General features: G+C 40.7%; 2 protein-coding genes across 3 annotated transcripts in view; one reads left to right on the top strand and one right to left on the bottom strand.

The window, feature by feature from the left end:
- The window catches only part of COL4A3 (collagen type IV alpha 3 chain), a 153,175-nt gene extending 141,586 nt beyond the window's left edge, over window positions 1–11,589 (bottom strand). The window contains exon 1 of the mRNA XM_055290811.2: window positions 11,353–11,589. Coding sequence (XP_055146786.1) covers window positions 11,353–11,439 — 87 coding nt within the window. The 5' untranslated portion in view covers window positions 11,440–11,589. The remainder of the gene's footprint in view (window positions 1–11,352) is intronic.
- Window positions 1–19,395, top strand: part of COL4A4 (collagen type IV alpha 4 chain) — a 322,996-nt gene that overhangs the window by 141,642 nt on the left and 161,959 nt on the right. Inside the window, exon 11 of one of the 2 annotated variants that reach the window (XM_063645750.1) lies at window positions 3,131–3,263. The gene's annotated coding sequence lies outside the window, so the exon portion shown is untranslated. Of the gene's footprint in view, window positions 1–3,130; window positions 3,264–11,943; window positions 12,143–19,395 lie in introns of those variants that run through there. The other variant, XM_055290810.1, reaches the window with a different exon arrangement.

The raw sequence follows: 19,395 nt of genomic DNA, 5'->3' as shown, positions 1-19,395 counted from the left end.
TCTTTGGGTAATATGATTATAAATAGTTTTAATTTTTATGTTTCTTTTTGTACTTGTAGACATTTTCCAAATTTTGTACAACACATATAACTTTTTTCTTAAAGCCAGCATGCAAATTCTTTAGCTTTCCCAATATCAGCATAAACAAACAGCATAAAATTATCCTATCATCCTGGTTCAACAAAGAAAATAAATATCTGGCCTTGTTGCCTTGGGTCTCTCCAGACAAACTTCGTCATTTGATACAGAGAAAGAATATTGCAGATTTGCCAACTTCCCACTTGTGGAACTTTTTTCCTTGAGAAGTTCATGTAACAACCAAAATATCCCGGTGGGAAAAAAATCCAATGACCTGACTGTTTTGTCTACATAACGACAAATCTCTCAAAGTTTCTAAATACACTTGAACTCATTTTTAAATACTGGGATCACTTCTCTAAGAAACCAGTTTGGAGAGACCATCTAATTAACAAACATGGATCTTAAAGATTAAAAATGGAAAACTCCTAAATTACCCTAAAACTACTGCTTGAAAAATAAAAGATTTTTATATGGTTGTGTTTCAAATAGCTCTGAAGGTTACAAGTTTTAAAGTCATGATCTCACTGCAATAATTACTACCAAAATGCTGAGAATATAAAATATTAAATATACGTGTGTGCAAATTTACACGTACACATTCATATCATACACATACAATACCAACCATGGTATGTGGAAATATTTATTTTCATACCCTAGGAAGATTCAAGAAACATTTTTGATAGTCTGATGTTGTATGTACTAAGCACTAGAAGTGGGGTGGAATTTTAACCTTCCATATGTACATAAATGATTATCAAATTAATGGCACCAAATCAATTAACCGGGACAGACTGAGCAATTGCTGTGTTGATCTAGACTGGTTCTCTTCCCCTCCTCTTCTTCTGAGGAGCTCCTCACTTCTTCCAGATCCTTAACTGGGTTTCATTTTTCTCTGTGCTAAAGTCCCCTCTGGCCTGGTCCTGTGTCAGCTGGGATAAGGGCTCTTTGGCCTAGCTTGGCATTCTTGCTCTGGGCTGAAGTCCCCACTGGCCTGGTCCTGTGTCAGGTGGGATAAGGGCTCTTGGGCCTAGCTTGGCATTCTTGCTCTGGGCTTCACAGCCACATTTGGCAAATTCACACCTATCCCAATGAGATTGAAGAAAGACGGGCAGAGATATGTCAACAGGAATGAAAGAAGAATGTTTCCATCACACCATTTTATATGTGGGCTGATTCCCAAACCACACTGTCATTTCATTACTAATGCAAATGTCTTGGGAATAGCATAAAAACACTGCATTATATCCCTTTTGCTAAAAGTTTGATTTGTTAGACGTAAACATTAAAATTATACCATAGGCATCCATGTAGAGGCTTGTGGACTTATAGCACCCTGTTCATCCAGCAATGCTGAATCCTCAATTAGCATAACCACGACAGACCCACCTCCTCTGTGGTACCCTGACTCCTTGTGTCCCACCCCCCACCTCACCTGTAGCAAAATACTCAGCATATTCCTTCAGGGCCAGGAATTCCTTTCGTGATAAGCAAATAAACTCAGCTTTTAAAATTTCATGTTATTTCTTTTTTTCAAAAGCTCTGTCTTGGTTTTTTTTATTTCATTTTTTGAGACGGAGTCTCACTCTGTCGCCCAGGCTGGAATGCAATGGCGTGATCTCAGCTCACTGCAACTTCCGCCTCCCAGGTTCAAGCGATTCTCCTGCCTCGGCCTCCTGAGTAGCTGGGGTTACAGGCATCCGCCACCACGCCGGGCTAATTTTGTATTTTTAGTAGAGATGGGGTGTCACCATTTTGGCCAGGCTAGTTTCGAACTCCTGACCTCAGGTGATCCGCCCACCTTGGCCTCCCAAAGTGCTGGGATTACAGGGGTGAGCCACTGTGCCTGGCCTGGTTTTATTCTTTGACAACACAGGAGTGGTAAAATTGGCAGTGTCTGGCCTCTCTCCACTTCTGAGAGGCCCTGTCCTGAACCACATCCCTCAGTGCTTCACAAGGTTGTCACCATGTCCAGCCTCAGTCTGCTTCCCTGACCACCTCTACCTAATGTTAGAAAGTCTCCTTCTCCATCACCACATCCCATCCTCTCCTGCGGCACCACAATCTGATGTTACACATTTGTCTATTCACTGGGCTGCTGCCTTCTAACTCCATCATGGCTGGGGATTCAGACTATTTCGTTTACCAATGAGTCCCAGCACCTAGCCCAGTGCCTATGTCTTCTATCTTAGCGTCTGGCATTGAATAGTAATGATAATAAAATAATAGTCGCTAGGTGGGTGTGGGGGCTCACACCTGTAATCCCAACACTTTGGGAAGCCAAGGTGGGTGGATCACTTCGGGTCAGGAGTTCAAGACCAGCCTGGCCAACATGGTGAGACCCCGTCTCTTCTAAAAATACAAAAATTAGCTGGGCGTAGTGGCAGGTGCCTGTAATCCCAACTACTCAGGAGGCTGAGGCAGGAGGATCGCATGAACCTGGGAGGTGGAGGTTGCAGTGAGCCAAGATCGTGCCACTGCACTCCAACCTGGGTGACAAAGCAAGACTCCACCTCAAAGTAATAATAATAATAATTGCTAGACTAAAAACGCTGGATACGCATTCTGTACCACGCACTATATGGAGCACTTTTGTCTGCTCTAAATACGTTGTCATCATTTTCAGATAAGAAAAATAGAGACCTTTTTGGAATTTACTTGGCCAATGTAATACTAAACCTCTTACCCTGTCTGGATGCTAGTGATAATTTGATTTCTAGTTTAAAATGAAAGGTAAGGTGTGGTGTGTTGGTTTTCAATATATTTCCCTTGCCCCATTCCTTTCCCAATTATTTTCTGTTTTGTGATGTGTTTTCAATTTTTCCTGTACATAACTTACAAAATTACAATGCGCGTCAAATTACAATGCTAATTTGTATAGCTTTAAACACTGCAGCCAAGGCCAACTATCTTAATTTTCTGGAGAAAAAGATGCACAGATATTTAGGCACAACTCAGCTTGATTTTTCGCCTTCAATTAAAGTGTTTCATTTTGACAAGTATTTATTTCTTACGGGAAATAACCAGACAAAGTCTATTCTCTCCACAGAATGACATGATGGACTGTATCACCTCCTCTCCTCTGGATGCCACTTACATAGACATATGCTGTCCAGGACAGTGGCTACATATGGCTACAGATGCTTGAAAATGTGGCTCATTTGAATTGAGATGTTCTGGAGGTAAGTACAAAATACACACCAGACCTTGAAGACTTAACAGGAAAAAAAGTTTGTAAAATATCTCATTAATGTTTTCAATAGTGATTACATATTAAAATGATAATATTACAGATGTATTGGTATAAATAAAACATTAAAATTAGTTTCATCCATCTATTTTTTTAGTGTGGCTACTAAAAAATATTAAATTTGAAATGACATATGAGGCTTGTAGTCATGGCTCACATTATATTTCTATTGTATAGCATGGACACAGATGTTTACCCGAAGTTTTGCAGGTGTGTGAAGTGGAAAACTATTGCAGCAATATAATTTAATTTAGTCTCGGTTAGGAAACGGACCTGAAATTGGCGGCCCTAATTAGCATTTACATGAGGAACACCTGGAAGAATGGAAAGGCTGACATGGCTACTTTGAGAAAAGCAGAGCCAGGGACTCACATTTTGGGAGATCAACGTGGAACCTGGAGTAAGGTGCTTTCTTACCAGATTTGTACTTATTTCGTCACCATAAAGTGAAGCTTCTGTCTAATCCGTTTTGCTAAGAAGAGCAAAGAGTGTTCTGTTGTATTGAAAGGTTTTTATTAATAGTTCCTAATTCCCACTGATGTCTAACACTGAGAATTTTTATTATAGAAATGATATTAAAACTAACATTTTAAACTGTGATTGTTACAGGTTAAGTTTACCCACCGAGCTTCCTTTGCTTCATTTAGTAGCTTTGCTCTAACTCATTGTTTCAGTTAAAGAGTTTTAAGGCCTTCTTTATGTGTGTAATACATCCTGAGACCAGGGGCAGAATGTTACAGACTGAAAGTTTCTGTCCCTCTAAATTCCTAGGTTGAAGCTGTAAAAGCATAGGGTAATGGTTTTTGGAAGTGGGGCCTCTAAAGGTAATTAGGTTTAGATGAGGTCATGAGGGTGGGGTCTTCATGATGGGATCTGTGCCCTTATCAGAAGAAACCCAGCCAGACGCTGTGCCTCACGCCTGTAATCCCAGCCCTTTGGGAGGCAGAGTCGGGTGGATCACTTGAGGTCAGGAGTCTGAGATCAGCCTGGCCAACATGGTGAAACCCCATCTCTACTAAAAATACAAAAATTAGCCGGTGTGGCAGCCTGTGCCTGAAGTCCCAGCTACCGGAAAGGGTGAGGCAGGAGAATTGCTTGAATCTGGGAGGCAGAGGCTCCAGTGAACCAAGATAGTGCCACTGAACTTTAGCCTGGGCAAAACAGCAAGACTCCATCTAAAAAAAAAAAAAGAAGATGAAGAAAGAAGAAGATGAAGAGGAAGAAGGAGGAGGAGGAGGAGGAGGAGGAGAAGAAGAAGAAACCACAGAAGTAGCTCTCTCTTTCTCCCCACCCACCCCCGCCGAACTACCTTGTGAGGATATAATGAGAGGTCAGCAGCCTGAAAGCCAGAAAGAGGGCCCCTACCAGCACCCAGACATTTTGTTACTGTAGGTAGCTAGTCAGGCATGAACAGGGCAGGAGAGGGCACCTGCCTCATCAGGAATGTCAGGCAACTATCATATGATGGTCAGGCGGTTGTTGAACAGTCTTTGTAAAGTAATAATTGGTTGCAGCCAGTGCCAGGGAAAGGCAGTCTCCCAAGAAATGAAAACACCTGAAGGTGGTGAGCAGCATCTTCCCGCTAAGATCTCAGGAGTTGGGAGAGTGGGCTCAAGCATGCACATTAAGAGGCAAAATGGCGAAGTTTAACTGGTATATGACCTTCCAGGGACATTCCACCCGTAAAGAATGCCTCAAGTGAACAGGCACACAACTCCAGTGAACACACCGCGCATGCTCCCCTCTGAAGTGCTGGCCGGCCACTGCACATACGGACAGCCCACCCCAAGGGAAGAATCAGGAGAGAAGGGACACTAGATCCCAGAAGTCTGCCAACATATAAAACCCTAAGTTAAAGGTGAAATGAGGCACTTGCCTTTCAAGTTGCCTGCATGGCCCTCTTCCAAGTGTACTTTCCTTCCTTTCATTCCTGCTCTAAAGCTCTCTCATAAACTTTCACTCCTGCTCTAAAACTTGCCTTGGTCTCTCCTTCTGCCTTCTGCCCCTCAGTTGAATTCTTTCTTCTGAGGAGGCAAGAATTGAGGTTTCTGCAGACCCACACGGATTCACCACCAGTAACAATTTGGGACCCCGATCTTGGACTTTCCAGCTTCCAGAACTGTGAGAAATAAGTGCCTGTTTAAGCCACTCAGTCTATGGTATTTTGTGATGGCAGCCCAAGCTGACTAAGACAGACGCCAACAGCTTCATTCCAGAAAACAGCGCACACGTGGATTTTGTTCCATCACACACATCAGTTATTTAAGATCTCAACTTTCCTGTTTAGAGATGTCAGCAAACATATGGCCACAGTGTATATGTCTTAGGTGGACTCTCACAGGCGCCCACTCCTGTGTTAGCTACATTTATGCCCTGAGCATGGCACTAGGAATTTACATATGCCATCTCAAAGTGTGTGAATCTACATACATAAAGTTCAGAAGAGGCAGAACCAAAATACAGCACTTGGAATAAGTATTTAGATGATAAAGCCATTTTAAAAAGCGAGGAAATGATTATTAGAAGTCAGATTATAGTTTCTTTCAGGGAAAAGAAAGGGGATTGTGGCTGAGACAGATGCAAGGGTGACTTCTGGGTGTTAGCAGTGTGCTGTTCCTTGACCCAAATGGTCTTTATGTGGGTGTTCAGCTAATAAGCCATTAAATGCTACATTTGTTAATTCACTTTTCCATATTTGTGCCACATTTAATAATAGTATAGGCTTTAAGAAGAGCCATTTCGACTAGACTTTATCCCACAGCAATACAAGGATGGTTAAATATTTTAAAAATAAATTAATTTGCTACCTTGACTGACTAAAGAATATATGATTTTCTTAAAATAGATACAGACTAAATAAATGATAACATTAACATCCAGTCATTAAGTAGAACAATGACAGTAATATTAGGGAGTGAAACTCCCTAAACTGATGAGGAGAATTATTAAAACGCTACAGAAAAAATCATACTTAATAAAATGTTAAAAATATTTCCTTTAACTTCAGTAATGACACAAAAATATATATTATTACTGCTTTTATTTAGCATTGCCCTGTAGTGCTGGAGATATGGTTTGGCTGTGTTCCCACCCAAATATCATCTTGAATTGTAGCTTCCATAATTCCCATGTGTTGTGGGAGGGACTCAGTGGGAGGTAGTTGAATCATGGGGGTAGTTTCTTGTGGTAGTGAATAAGGCTCATGAGATCTGATGTTTTATAAGGGGTTTCCCCTTTCACTTGCCTCTCTTTCCCTCTTGCCTGCCACCATGTAAGATGTCCCTTGCGCTTTTGCCATGATTGTGAGGCCTCCCCAGCCACGTGGAACTGTGAGTCCATTAAACCTCTTTTTCTTCATAAATTATCGAGTCTCGGGTATGTCATTATCAGCAGCATGAAAACAGACTAATACAGCTGGTCAGCACATTAATACAAGGGAAAAAAGGCATAAAGATTAAAAAGGAAGAAAAACTATTCACTGACAATGTGACTAAATAAAAAAATCTAAGAGTATCTACAAACTGTTAGAAATAATAAGAAAATTCAATAATATTGCTTGACCCAACATCAAAAATTAAAAATCAGTAGCATTTCTGTGTACCACCATGTGTTTATACTTCAACAACAAGTAGTTAACCTTCCTATATGTTCAGTGCAATACCAATTAACATCCCACAGGAATCATTGATGGACCTTTGACATGCAGATGCTAAAATTCAGCCAGAAGAGCAAAGAGGAAAGAATACCTGTCATAAATTTAAAGAATAATAATAACAGGGATAACTGTTCTGTCTTCTACTTGTCCTACCAGACACAGATTTAATATAAACATAGTGATCAAAACAGTGTGGTATTGGTGGAGGGACAAAAAAATATTGGACCAATGGAATAGAGAGTTTACAAATAGACCCACATATGAATGGTATACATGTTTGCAGCTATAACACTGCAAAACATTGAAGGAAAGAATATACTATTTTATTGAAAATGTTGGGAGGATTTGTCATCTACATGGAAAAAGATAAAAGTAGATCTCATAAGTAGAAAATAATTCCAGGAGTAAGAGATCTAACTGAAAAGAGTTATAAACTACGAAACTTTTTTTAAATGTGGGAGAACATTCCTATAGTCCCAGGAAAGGAAAAAAAATTTTTGACAAGGTACAAAAGACAAAATGTCAAAACAAAATCAGTTTGAGATTATAGTGAAAACAGTATTATACATTAAGGCACCAATAACTCAAAGATAAACCAAAGGTTGGAATAAAATATTTGCTATACACTTTAATGACAAAAGTTTTGTATCCAAATATATAAATAACTTCTAATTAATTAGCAACAAAAAGGCAAAGTTCACAATAGATAAACAGGCAGAAAGTTGTACTATGCAGTTCACACTGAGGGAAATATAAGTGGCCAATTAAAAAAGAAAAAAGTTTACAAACTCACTAGTCAAAACAAGATCTCATTTCACACCATTAACATCTAAGCACACCAAACTTTGCCAAAGACATAGGGAAACAGGCACTCTGGTACATTGCTGGTACAACCCTTTTGCAGATGAACTTGTCAATTCCTAATATATTTAAATTTGTTTTCTCTGAACCACTTAGGAATTCACATTCTAGTTGTCACAATGGTGCATATACCAAAATATGCATTGCAACTTTATAAAATGAAAATATAAAGACAAGCTTACTTTGTTTAGGGAGATGGAAAAATGAACCTACTTTATATAACTAGATACTATGCAGCAGCTACTACTACAAATACATCATATCTATATGTACCAACATGGATAAAATCCAAAAACATAATATGGAGTGATAAAAAGCAAGCTCCAATAGATACGTATAATGTGAAACTATTTATTACATTTGAAAGACCACAAAACAGTAATACTTATTTTTTACAGAGAACACACACACACACATACACACACAATACACCCACTGTGCAGGGAAATTATATACATAAACTTTTTGGGATAAAAGAGGGAGCAAAGAACATGTGTATGACTTTCTGTATTCAGATTTTTTTTCCGAAAGGTAGAAATCTGAGAACGAACAAGTCAAAGTATATTAATAGTTGCTTAATCTCAGGGATAGAAAATTTGGTGTCTATTCCGTTACTTTTTGTTTTCTAATTTAACTGAAAGTGCTTAAATTTGAAAATGAAGTCCGGTGAGAAAGCATCCTCCCCAAATGTAGGTGCTTTTCAAGTTTTGATATTTGCTTCTCATATTGCTGCCCTGTCTGGAATGCTAAGGCAAAAAGAAGGATAAACCATGATATCTTGATATGTGAACCTCACCTTATCCAGAAATCAAAGACGGGGCTTTCTATACCTCCACTCCCAGGTCTATTGCCTGAGACAACAACAAGGTGCCTCCCTGTTTCAAGTGGGTGAGCTGGGCCCTGACAGCTATAAAACCTGGGGATGCACTGGGCAGCCAGCCTGGAACGGGATGCCTGTGCAAAGTTGCATAGGTATTTCATTCTGGGCACATCAGTCCAAATTGTGTGGGTGGACAGTTCCATCTCATCTAAACAAAGTTAGCATGTAGAGTCAACACCGCTGCTACTTCCCTGTTTTGAGAAATGCTAAAGTAAAACTGAAGAAATTTAGAGTGAAACACATCCTTAACTGGAGTAGAATAAAAATAATAAAATATAATGGCTCCAAAGTTACATTTAGCTCTCACTTATACATTGGCCCACACTATGTTTTTGTAAAGTTTTGGCTTAGTTGCTAATATTTAGAATTTGAGAAGTTTCTAATAAAAACTGGATTCCCAACTTGTCTCTTGAAGTGATGCTGGCACAATTGGGCTTGAATTCTAGCATGCTAACAACTAGGCTCTGAAGATTGTCTCTTACCCCATTGCCTTACTCCTTACTTCACCTGCTGGCCCCCTTGGGGTTTCAACTCTCTCATTTTACAGATGAGAAAACTGAGGCTCAGAGTGGTCAACAGCCTTGCCCAACAGCAGAGTTTCTCTGTGAAGGGAGCCATGTTGGTGCACATTGCCCGATTATCAGTGAACGTTGTGATTCCTTTTTCTACAAGATGAAGGCACATTTCATTATTTTACTGGCATATTTTCTCTCTAACCCAGCAGGTACACTGGAAATAATAATCCTGAAAACTTTTTAATGAAAGACTTACTTCAAGTGATCAGAGAAACAATACAAATGGATTAATTTCAGCAAGAAGTCACCAAGATTTGGCCAAACTCAAAACAGAAAAGTTTACATGTAAAAATAATACAGGAATATAACAACAGAAAATGGCATAACTAGAGTTTGCATGGTCCCCAAGCATTACTTTTTCAGGCTGATCCTTACACAAGTACAATTCTTCCACCCCTTCCCAATCTCATTCCTCTTCTTCTAAATTCAGAAACATGTGCAAAAGCCCTGCTCTGAATCTCTTCTCCAGGCTTCCCCACAACATACATTTCCTTTAGGATTTTGCTTTTTTGGATTTATTTGTCTTGGTTAAAGCTGGTAGAGCATCCCCACTGACTTGCATGAGTTTTATCTATCATGCCTAGTAGCATTTAAATACCTGGGCTGGGAATTCCTAATGTATGCAAAGTGCATTTTTGTTAGAACCAGCTACATAAACAGATTACATGGATTACAAATGTGCTTTAGAATGTGAAACAGTGAATAACCTAAATGTAAACTGATAGAGAAATGGTTAAATTAACTTTGGCATATTGTGAAAAACTATGCAACAAAGCAAAAAGAAAAACAGGGAGATCTTAAATACTGACATGGACTGGTCTACAGGTTGCAAAGGAATACAGCACAATCATTTATGTTAAAAAGCCAACAAAAACATACATATGTGTTTGTTTGTGGGTTCATATGTGTGTCTGTAAATTCATGGACAGTGTTTGGAAAACAACATGAAACATGAAAGTGGATACCTCTTGGAAGACAGGGAAATGGGGAGAGGTATGGGGGTGTCAGAGAGGGCTTTAGTTTCACCTATAATGTCTGCAATGTCTTCATTTAATTTAAATAGGAAAAACTTGGATTATATGTGACCATAGGTTCTAAAATTCTTTTTATGTAACATATATAAATATTTATGTGACCATTAATTTCCAATCATAATCTCAATGATAACATTTGTAAAAACATCTGCTCATCCTTGGAAATGAAATTTTCTATGCCACGTTATCACCCAAATCAACTTTTCAAAGTGTAAAAATAACAAGTATCTGAAAAGTTAAAGTTTACTTTCACAAGGTAAAATCAAGTGAGTCAACTCTAGGAGGCACAATCGTTTCGAGGACAATCAATTTCTATTTAATGGCAGAGAATGAGAAATATGGGATGGATTTAAATAAATCCAGTTTCACTCAAATTCCAAGTCAAAAATCAAATCAAAGTGTCAGATTGCTTAATTGATTCTAACCTGCGTTCGATTTCTCAGGTGCTTTTAATTTTTCAGTGATAGCATTTGCTTTTCCCAACAATAGCAAAGGAAAACTGGAGGGCAAGTTTTGCAAGGAAGAAACTGAGCCCCAGGGAGGTCAGGGTTTAGTGCGACGTCCCAGCTAGGAAGTGGCAGCTGGGACTCCCTGCAGGTGTCTCCTGCCAGCCCTCTGTGCGCTCGGCCAAGCTGCTTGATTTGATTCACCAGCGTGACACCGTGCATCTCCACATCCGATGTTCTCACGTATCATCCCTGGCGATTACCTATGTGTCTATTTTTTAATTTACTGACCTCTGGAGGCCTGTCCCCGCCATCCCTGACTCCTAGGCACTGGACAAGCCCCCTCCTCGCCTCTTCCCCCAGCCCCGCGCATTCCACCTATTCCAGGGCATCCCCGCTTGCTCCTTTCCGCACGCTGCCTGTCCCGGGACCTGCGTGAAGCCCGCAGCCCCGCCACTAGCGCGGCAGCCGCTCCACTACCGCGCCGCTGAGGGTGGGGCCAGCGTGTCCCCCGGACGCGGGGAGGGGGGGTGGAAGTGCGGAGGTGCGGGTTGCGCAGCCCCCACTCACCTTGCTGGCTGCGGGCGCCGCCGCCAGGAGCACCAGCAGGAGCTGCAGCAGGAACACCTGCGGCCTGGGGGCCGTCCGGGGGCTCATGGTGGGCGCGCGCTCAGAGCCTGGGCGAGTCCGGGAACTCGCAGGCTCTCAGGCCACCGCGTCTCCTGCGCAGCGCGGCTCTGGGAGCCCGGCTGGAAAGCTCGCCTCGCCACTAGGCCGGGGCGGGTTTTGTAGGGCTGGGTCGCACGGTTCGTCCCTCCCCACCCAGGCTTTTTGGTTGTGGCTCCAAGGGAGGGAAGACGTGGCTCAGGTCCCGCCCTCATACCCCCCTCCCTCCCAACTTACCGGGCAGTGTCCCTTCTACCCGGGCATCGTGCCCAGGAGGCGAGAAAGGGCTGGGCGCCTGAGGGGCAGGTGGTCGCGGATCCGGGGTAAGGAGTTAAGGAGGTGATGCTCCCAAGGTCCGGGGGCCCAGGCGGGGAAGTGGGGTGCGGGTCGGAGGTGGGGAGTTTGGGGGTGTGCGGTGGGGAGGTGGCTGAGCAGGGTGGAGGGAGTGGCCAGCGGCCCTGCCCAGATTAAGCGGGAGGCGAACCGGGCGTCTGCACTCGGGAGGCCCCGCTTGCTCCCCGCGCCCGCGGCGGTCCGCGTTCCCCGCCTCCAGCCCGCCTCTAACTTGCGGCCGCCGGGCTTGGCTGCGAGAGCGCCGCGAAGAGGCAGCGGGGCGCGGGTGGATTGGGGCTGGAGGTGCGCGTGCCGTGGGCGGGCAAGACGGCAGCTCCCGGCGCTGCGGGCGTCCCCACAGGTAAGGCGCCCATAGGTGGGGCAACCGCTGTCCCGGGACCCGGCACCTGCCTGGGAGGGGCAGTGGAGGGAGCGTGGCATTCAAGGGGTGGTGGCGGGCCCGGCTGGGGAGTTGTGGCCCGGGGGTCACCAGAGGAGAGCGCGTCTGGCTCCTGGGCTCGTCTTCCTGGGCTTTAACTGGGTGCTGTGTGTTTTGATTAATTTGGAGGCTCGAGTTACCGGCCTGGCAGTCGGGGCACTCCAAAATGCCAAGAGAAAGAGGCAGCTGAGGAGAAAGAGAAAGCCCATCTTATTCTCCGCTGAGTTGAACTGCTTTTCAGGCCAAACCTTATCTGCGGAAATGCAGGGCAAAACAAGACTCAGCTCTGGTCAGGGTGCGCTCTTCCTGGGGGTGGCCTGCGATGCAAATGTGCCAGGGCACCGTCCTCCAGCCGGCTCTCGCCGTTTCCTGTGGCACGGACCACACTGGTTCTGGTAAAGCAATTAGACTCCTTCCCAGAAGAATGTTGTGAAATGCATAAAATACAATTAAATCAGAATCAGTTTTACTGGAGTGCAATTATGGAAGGCCTCAAGTCGTGATATAGTAACTAACACAGGTGCATCATCATTATTGCATTAAATAGCTTGATTTAACAGCAGGCCGATTAAGCAACAGTAATATCAAAGTAGTGATGACTGCAAATGGTATTTTGAGATAATAGCCCAAACTGAAATGTGACATGAAAATACCAGTAGGTGCAAACTATCAAAACTGGCAATACTACTGTGCTCTGTTGCCTGTGCTCATAAGGGAAGGACATGTTGAACTTCTGTGACATGTTACTAAAAATAAAGATGCAACTTGTTTTCCTATATGAGTTTCCTATACAGATCACCTGAATTCCATCCTCAGGTTAAGAATCTTTGCTTTGGAACAGTGTTGCTGTTATTTGCTGCGGTTGGTTTCAGACACCAAGTATGATCATGCAGTTGGTCCCTGATTGTAGGGAACCACTTGCTTGCAGTTAAATTTGGGATCATTTGTATCTTAGAACTTTGTAGCCATGCAGGTAGGCAAAACCCTAACAGTGAATGAAGACACTCCTCCCGTTCCTTTTATTTTGACTATAGCATGAATCTTACAGTCTTCTTTCTGTCTTTTATGCCAGTGATTCTCAACTACTGTTGTGCATTAGAGTCTTTGGGAGGATCAAAAAATGTTGCTACCCAGACCATTCCAAGCCAATTTTATCAGACTCTCTAGCTGTTTTAAAATTTCCTGTACATTCCCATGCACAATCAAGTATGAGAGCTCCTGTTTTCACGCACATGTGAAAATTTCACACACATGTTGAATTAGGATATATTCTTAGCAAAATAATAAAAAGCACATATATTAAACTCTTCATTACAACTTGGGAACACTGTGGGATTTATGACCATATCGCAGATGTTGCCGTGTGCTATGCAGTAGCTTCTTTCCATTGGTAGGGGGGGTTCTTCTGGAAACTTCTGCCACTGTTGTAGAATGAAACAGCAGGTGTTCTGTTGAAGTGACAGTGTCCAAGAGTTCTGAGAGTCACATGATTATCTTTCACAAACTGACAGTATTTCATTTTAAAAAGTACAAACAAAAAATCTCAATGCCAATGTTAAATGCTTCTTCTCTTTGCCAAATTCCAGAAGATTCCTCAATCTGAATTTTAATTGCCTTTTCCTGAAACCAAGTCATTTTGTTGGAGGACTAGACTTGGTTTTTATCAATTTTGGAACAGGAAGTAGCAGTCAACTGCAAGTCATTTCTGATGCAGATACAGAGCCGGAAAGAAACTTGTGATGTAAATACAGCAAGAAAGAGGCAATGCTGGAGAGCTTGACCTCTGGAGTAGACTCTGGAGTTTTGAATCCTTTCCATACTTACTAGTGTGACCTAACCTCGCTGGGCTGGAGTCTTCCCTTCTATAAAATAGACATACTCACCGTACCCACCTCAGGGAGTTGTTGGAATCTAATAAGCTAGCAAAAACCCTTTGTGCAGGATCTTCACACAATAGTCACATAGTGAAATTTGATTCTTTTTTTGTACAAAGGAAAATAGGTGGCCCTGATGAGAAATGGTGGCACGTGGTAGAGATGCTCTTCTGAGCTCAGTACTAAAACGGCGGGAGGCAAGCATAGCCTATGAACTCCCTTGAGGTTAATACACTTCCAAGGCCTCTAGAACCTTGCCTTGGCATCCCTTGGGACCAGCAGCATTGGCCTCCCTGGGAGCTTGTTGGAAAGGTAGAGTCTCAGGTCTCTCTCTGGATCCACTGAATCAGATCCCACATTCACCAAGATCTCCAGGTGATTCGTATGCACCTGGTACTTAAAACTCTGAGAAGTTGCTTATCTAAGAGCCACATTTAACCACCCATTCCCCACCTGCCACCTTTAGAACAATGTTTGACAGGCTCACCTGTCAAACATAAACAGGTGGTGTTAATTAACTGGAAGGCTTGATTGTTAAAAAAACTGTCTTTGGGTCAAGAGAGTTGATTTTTCACAGTTGGTTCTTTAAATGTAAAACAGCAAGAGGATAGGAGGATGGTTCTTTTCGTACATTCAAAGGACACAGAGGTCTCTATTTTTTTACTTTGACGCCAGGTAGGAGTTTTAACCAAAATGAGTGGTTATTGTCTTTGACAAGTCCTATGTAATTTGTTATCACAGTATCATGTCCGTTTTCTACACAATGTTTAAATAGTTGTGTCTGCTTCACTACATTTCAGTGTAAGCCCCATTAGGGCAGGGGCCATTTTTGTGTTCTTTACTGATGTTGAAAGAATGAATGAAGCTGCTACTGTTTGCTGAATGAATTAATGAATGCACAAATGAAGTTGAATGACTTGTCAAATTCACCCAGCATTCACACTTAGTCTGTTTTCTTCCTAAGTTCATGATCTACCTCTAGCCTTCATTGTAGAGGGATGTGCCTCTGCTTTTAATGAGATACAAGATACACCTCTTATGCTGCCCATAGCTGCTTCATTAATCTTGTTTTACTTCATCTCCCCTCTTAGCCATCCTTTTTCTTTCAAGAACTTTCTCTTTTCCACACCTCTGAAACAATTAGGCTCTTGGGTGCTTTTACAATCTGAGTGATTACCAACTCATGTCATTTCTTGCCATTGCATCTCTGGACTCCTTCTCTGCTTCTCTAAGTTCATGGCTTCTGCCTTGCACTATCATCTGTGGATTATGGTAGCTATCTAGCTAGCTTTCTGTCCTGCAGGCTTTCTATTCTGAAACTCATCTTCTATGTAATTATCAGAGTTACCAATTAAAATTGCACATTATGCTAGCAAGGACAGGTGACTTTAGAGGCAGTTACAAACAATCCCCCCAGTCCAGAGGCTTATCATTATGGAAATTTTCTCATCGTTTCTACTACATATTCATCACAGGACACGGGGAGGTGGGAATGGGGTGGGGGTCCTCTGTTTATTGTAGCCACTCAGGGACCTCCTGGAAATGCCCTCTCAACCTCTTCTCTAATCACCTCAGAAGGGGAAGAGAATGTGCTAAACTAAAACTACCCTTCAGCCTTCCTCCTAGATTTAACACAGGCTACTTCTACTCACATTTCACTGGCTAAGTGGATCATATGGTCATGCTTTATTCTGTAAGGGGCAGGGAAATGAAATCTACCACATGCCTGGAAAGAGTGGGAAACAGGTGGCAAATATCAGTAATACTCACCACACACATCATGCCACTTGTTTGTTTAAAAGCTTCCAGAAGTTCCCCTTTAACTTCACAACTGATTTCACATTTCTTGGAATAGAATAGTGTGGTCTCAAGTCAACTTTTTTGTTTTATCTCGTGTCATCCCAAGCTTTTTATGATTTCTCTGGTTCACCATACAGACTTCCTCACCTCGCACCTTCATATTTACTATTGCCTCTGCTCACAGGGACCTCCTCCTTGGTCTGTCTTCTACAACTACTTGTGCTTTAAGATCTAGGTCAAGGATTAAAGAGCATGGTCCCTGTGAACACCTTTGTCCAGAACTTTATTATATAGCACAGAAATAATGTGTGGTGAATTATTGTTCTATATTACAAAGCCTTCGAGGGAAGGTTCAGAGATTATTTAAGTGTATTCTGTTCTCATACTGCTATGAAGAATCACCTGAGACTGGGTAATTTATAAAGAAAAGAGGCTTAATTGACTCACAATTCTGCATGGCTGGGGAGGCCTCAGGAAACTTACAATCATGGTGGAAGGCACCTCTTCACAGGGCAGCAGGAGAGAGAATGAGTGCTGAGCGAAGGGGGAAGCCCCTTATAAAACCATCATATCTCATGAGAACTCACTCAGTATCATGAGAACAGCATGTGGGAAACCACCCCCATGATTCAATTACCTCCCACTGGGTCCCTCCCATGACAAATGGGGATTATGGGGTTACAATTCAAGATGAGATTTAGGTGGGGACACAAAGTCAAAGCATATTATTAGGGAATTTAAAAAGCACATTTCTTGAGGTATAATCTATGTTCCATAAATTGCATGGAATTGAAAAAGTTTTGCCGATGCATCCACCCTGTGAAACCACTACCGCCCATCAAGCTGCAGTATTTTTCTATCACTCCCAGAAGTTTCTCTGCCACTTTGCTATCCATCCCTCTTTCCACACCCCATCCTCAGACCACTACTGATCTGCCTTCTGTCACTGTAGACTTCATTTTAGTTGGCATTTTTTAGAATTTTGTGTTGATGGAATTACACCGTGTGTACTGTCTTATATCTGGCTTCTCTAACTCTGCATAGCAATATTCAGATTCATCCATGTTGTGTGGATTAGGAGTTTGTTATTTTCTATTGCTTAGTAGTATTGTGTGGAGATCACACTTTGAAAAAAAATCCATTTACCTATTTTTGGGCATTTGGATTGTTTCTAGTTTGGGGCTACTACAAATCAAGCTACTATGAATATTTTTCTACAAGTCTTTTTGTGGGCATGCATTTTCATTTCTCTCAAGTAAATACCTAGGAATGAAATGGTTGGGTCATATGGTAGATGTACATTTAATTATAAAAGAAATAGTCTTCCAAAGTGGTTCTATTCTACCTTCTCAATGCAAGGTAGAATACAATGCATAGGAGTTCCAGTTGCTACATATATTTATTTTGCTGTTAATTTTTTAATTTTAGCCATCCTAATGTTTATACAGAGGTATCACAGAGTGGTTTGCATTTCTTCAATAACTAATGATGTTGAATATCTTTTAATGTACTTATTGAACATTCATGTAGCTTCTTTTGTGAAGTGCCTATTCAAATCTTTTTTCCACTTAAAATTTGGCTTTTTATCTTCTTATTGTTGAATCGTAAGAGTTATTTATATATTGTGGATACAAGATCAATGTTAGATACAAGTATTGTGAGTATTTTCTCCCATTCTGAGAATTGTCTTTTCATTTCCTTATTTTTAAGAAGCAAAAGTTTTTGTTTTGATGGAATATAATTTATAATTTTTTTCTTTTGTGATTTGTGCTTTTCTTGTTACCTGAGAACTCTATACCTATGCCAAAATTGCAGAAATTTTCTCCTATGTTTTCTTCTTGTGTAGTATTGTTACTTTTACCTCAATGATCTCTTTTAAGTTAATTTCTGGGTATGGTATGAGATAAAGATTCATTGAATTTTTTTTCCATGTGAATATCCAGTTGTTGTGGCACCAGTTGTTGAAAAGACTTTTTCCCCCACTAAATTGCCATGGCACCTTTGTGAAAAATCAATTGATCATCATGTTTGAGTCTTTTTGTTCCATTTATCTACATGTCTATTCATTTACCATCATTCTTATGACTGTAGTTTTTTAGCAAGACTAGTGTAAGTCCTTCAACTTTGTTGCTTTTTATAAAAATTGCTTAGGCTATTCTAGGTCATTTGCATTTACATATATATGGATTTTATTTGTTAATATTATGTTAAGGAGAGTCATGTTTATATTCACAAGATATACTGATCTGTAGTTTTCCTGTAATATCTTTGTCAGTTTTGGTATCTGAATAATGCTAGCCTCATAAAATAAGTTGGCCAGCATTCTCTTTTTTTCTATATTCAGAAAGAGTATATAAAAAAGCTGGTATTATTTCTTCATTAAATGTTTGATAGAATTCACTAGTAAAGCCAACTAGCCCTGAAGTTTTCTTTGGGGAAGGTTTTTACTTACAAAATTCATTAATTATAAATTTAATTGCTATAGGGCCATTTAAATTTTCTATTGTTTCTTGTGTCAGTTTTGATAATTGATGTCTTTCACAAAATTATTTATTTCCTCTACATTGTTAAATTTATTGACATATAATTATAAGAAGATTCTCTAATTATCTTTTTAATCCCCTTTCTCATTTGATACTGTCATATTGTCATTTTTAATATTCTTAAGTTTTCAGGTGTATCAATTGTATACAAAACCAACTACTAACGTTGGGTTTCGTTGACTTTCCTCTACTGTTTGAATGCTTTCTCCTTTGTTAATTTCCTCTTTAATATTTATTATTTTCTTATTTTGCTTCAGGTTTAATTTGTTCTTTTCCTAGTTTTCTAAGATAGAAGCTTAGGTAATTGATTTTTGATTTTTTTCTTTTCCAATACCTAGAATATCCTTTTCTGCACTGGGTTAGTTGCATCCTGTAAATTTTGATATGTTGTGTTTTTATTATCATTCAGCTCAAAACATTTTCTGATTTCTTCCTTGACTCATGGGTTATTTGGAAGTGTGCTGTTTAATTTCCAAATATTTGGGACTTTCCTAGATGGCTTACCATTGAATTCTAGTGTAATTCTCTGCAAGATTTCAGTCTTTTGAAATGTGTTGAAACTTGTTTTATGATCCAGCATATGATCTATCTTGGTGGATATGCCATGTCCACTTGAAAAGAATATATACTATGATTGCTTGGTATAGTGTCCTAGTATGTATTAAATTAAGTAAAGATGGTTGATAAGTGTTGTTCAGATCTTCTGTGTCTTAACTGGTATTATACTTTGTTCTATCAATAACCAAGAGAAGATTATTAGTTCCCAACTATATTTTAGGATTTGTCTATTTTTTCCTTCAATTTTGCAGTTTTTCCTTCATCTAATTTGAAGTTCTGTTGTTAAGCACATATATTAATATTTATAGCTTCCTACAATATTAATTTTTAAATCATTATCAAGGGTCACTGCCTATCCCGAAGTCTTTTTTATGGGCTGTTAATATACCCATTATAGGTT

Source organism: Symphalangus syndactylus, chromosome 8 (genome assembly GCF_028878055.3).
Source record: "Symphalangus syndactylus isolate Jambi chromosome 8, NHGRI_mSymSyn1-v2.1_pri, whole genome shotgun sequence".
NCBI lineage: Eukaryota > Metazoa > Chordata > Mammalia > Primates > Hylobatidae > Symphalangus > Symphalangus syndactylus.
Note: the sequence above shows the minus strand (reverse complement) of the source record. Positions and strands in the feature narration are given on the sequence as shown.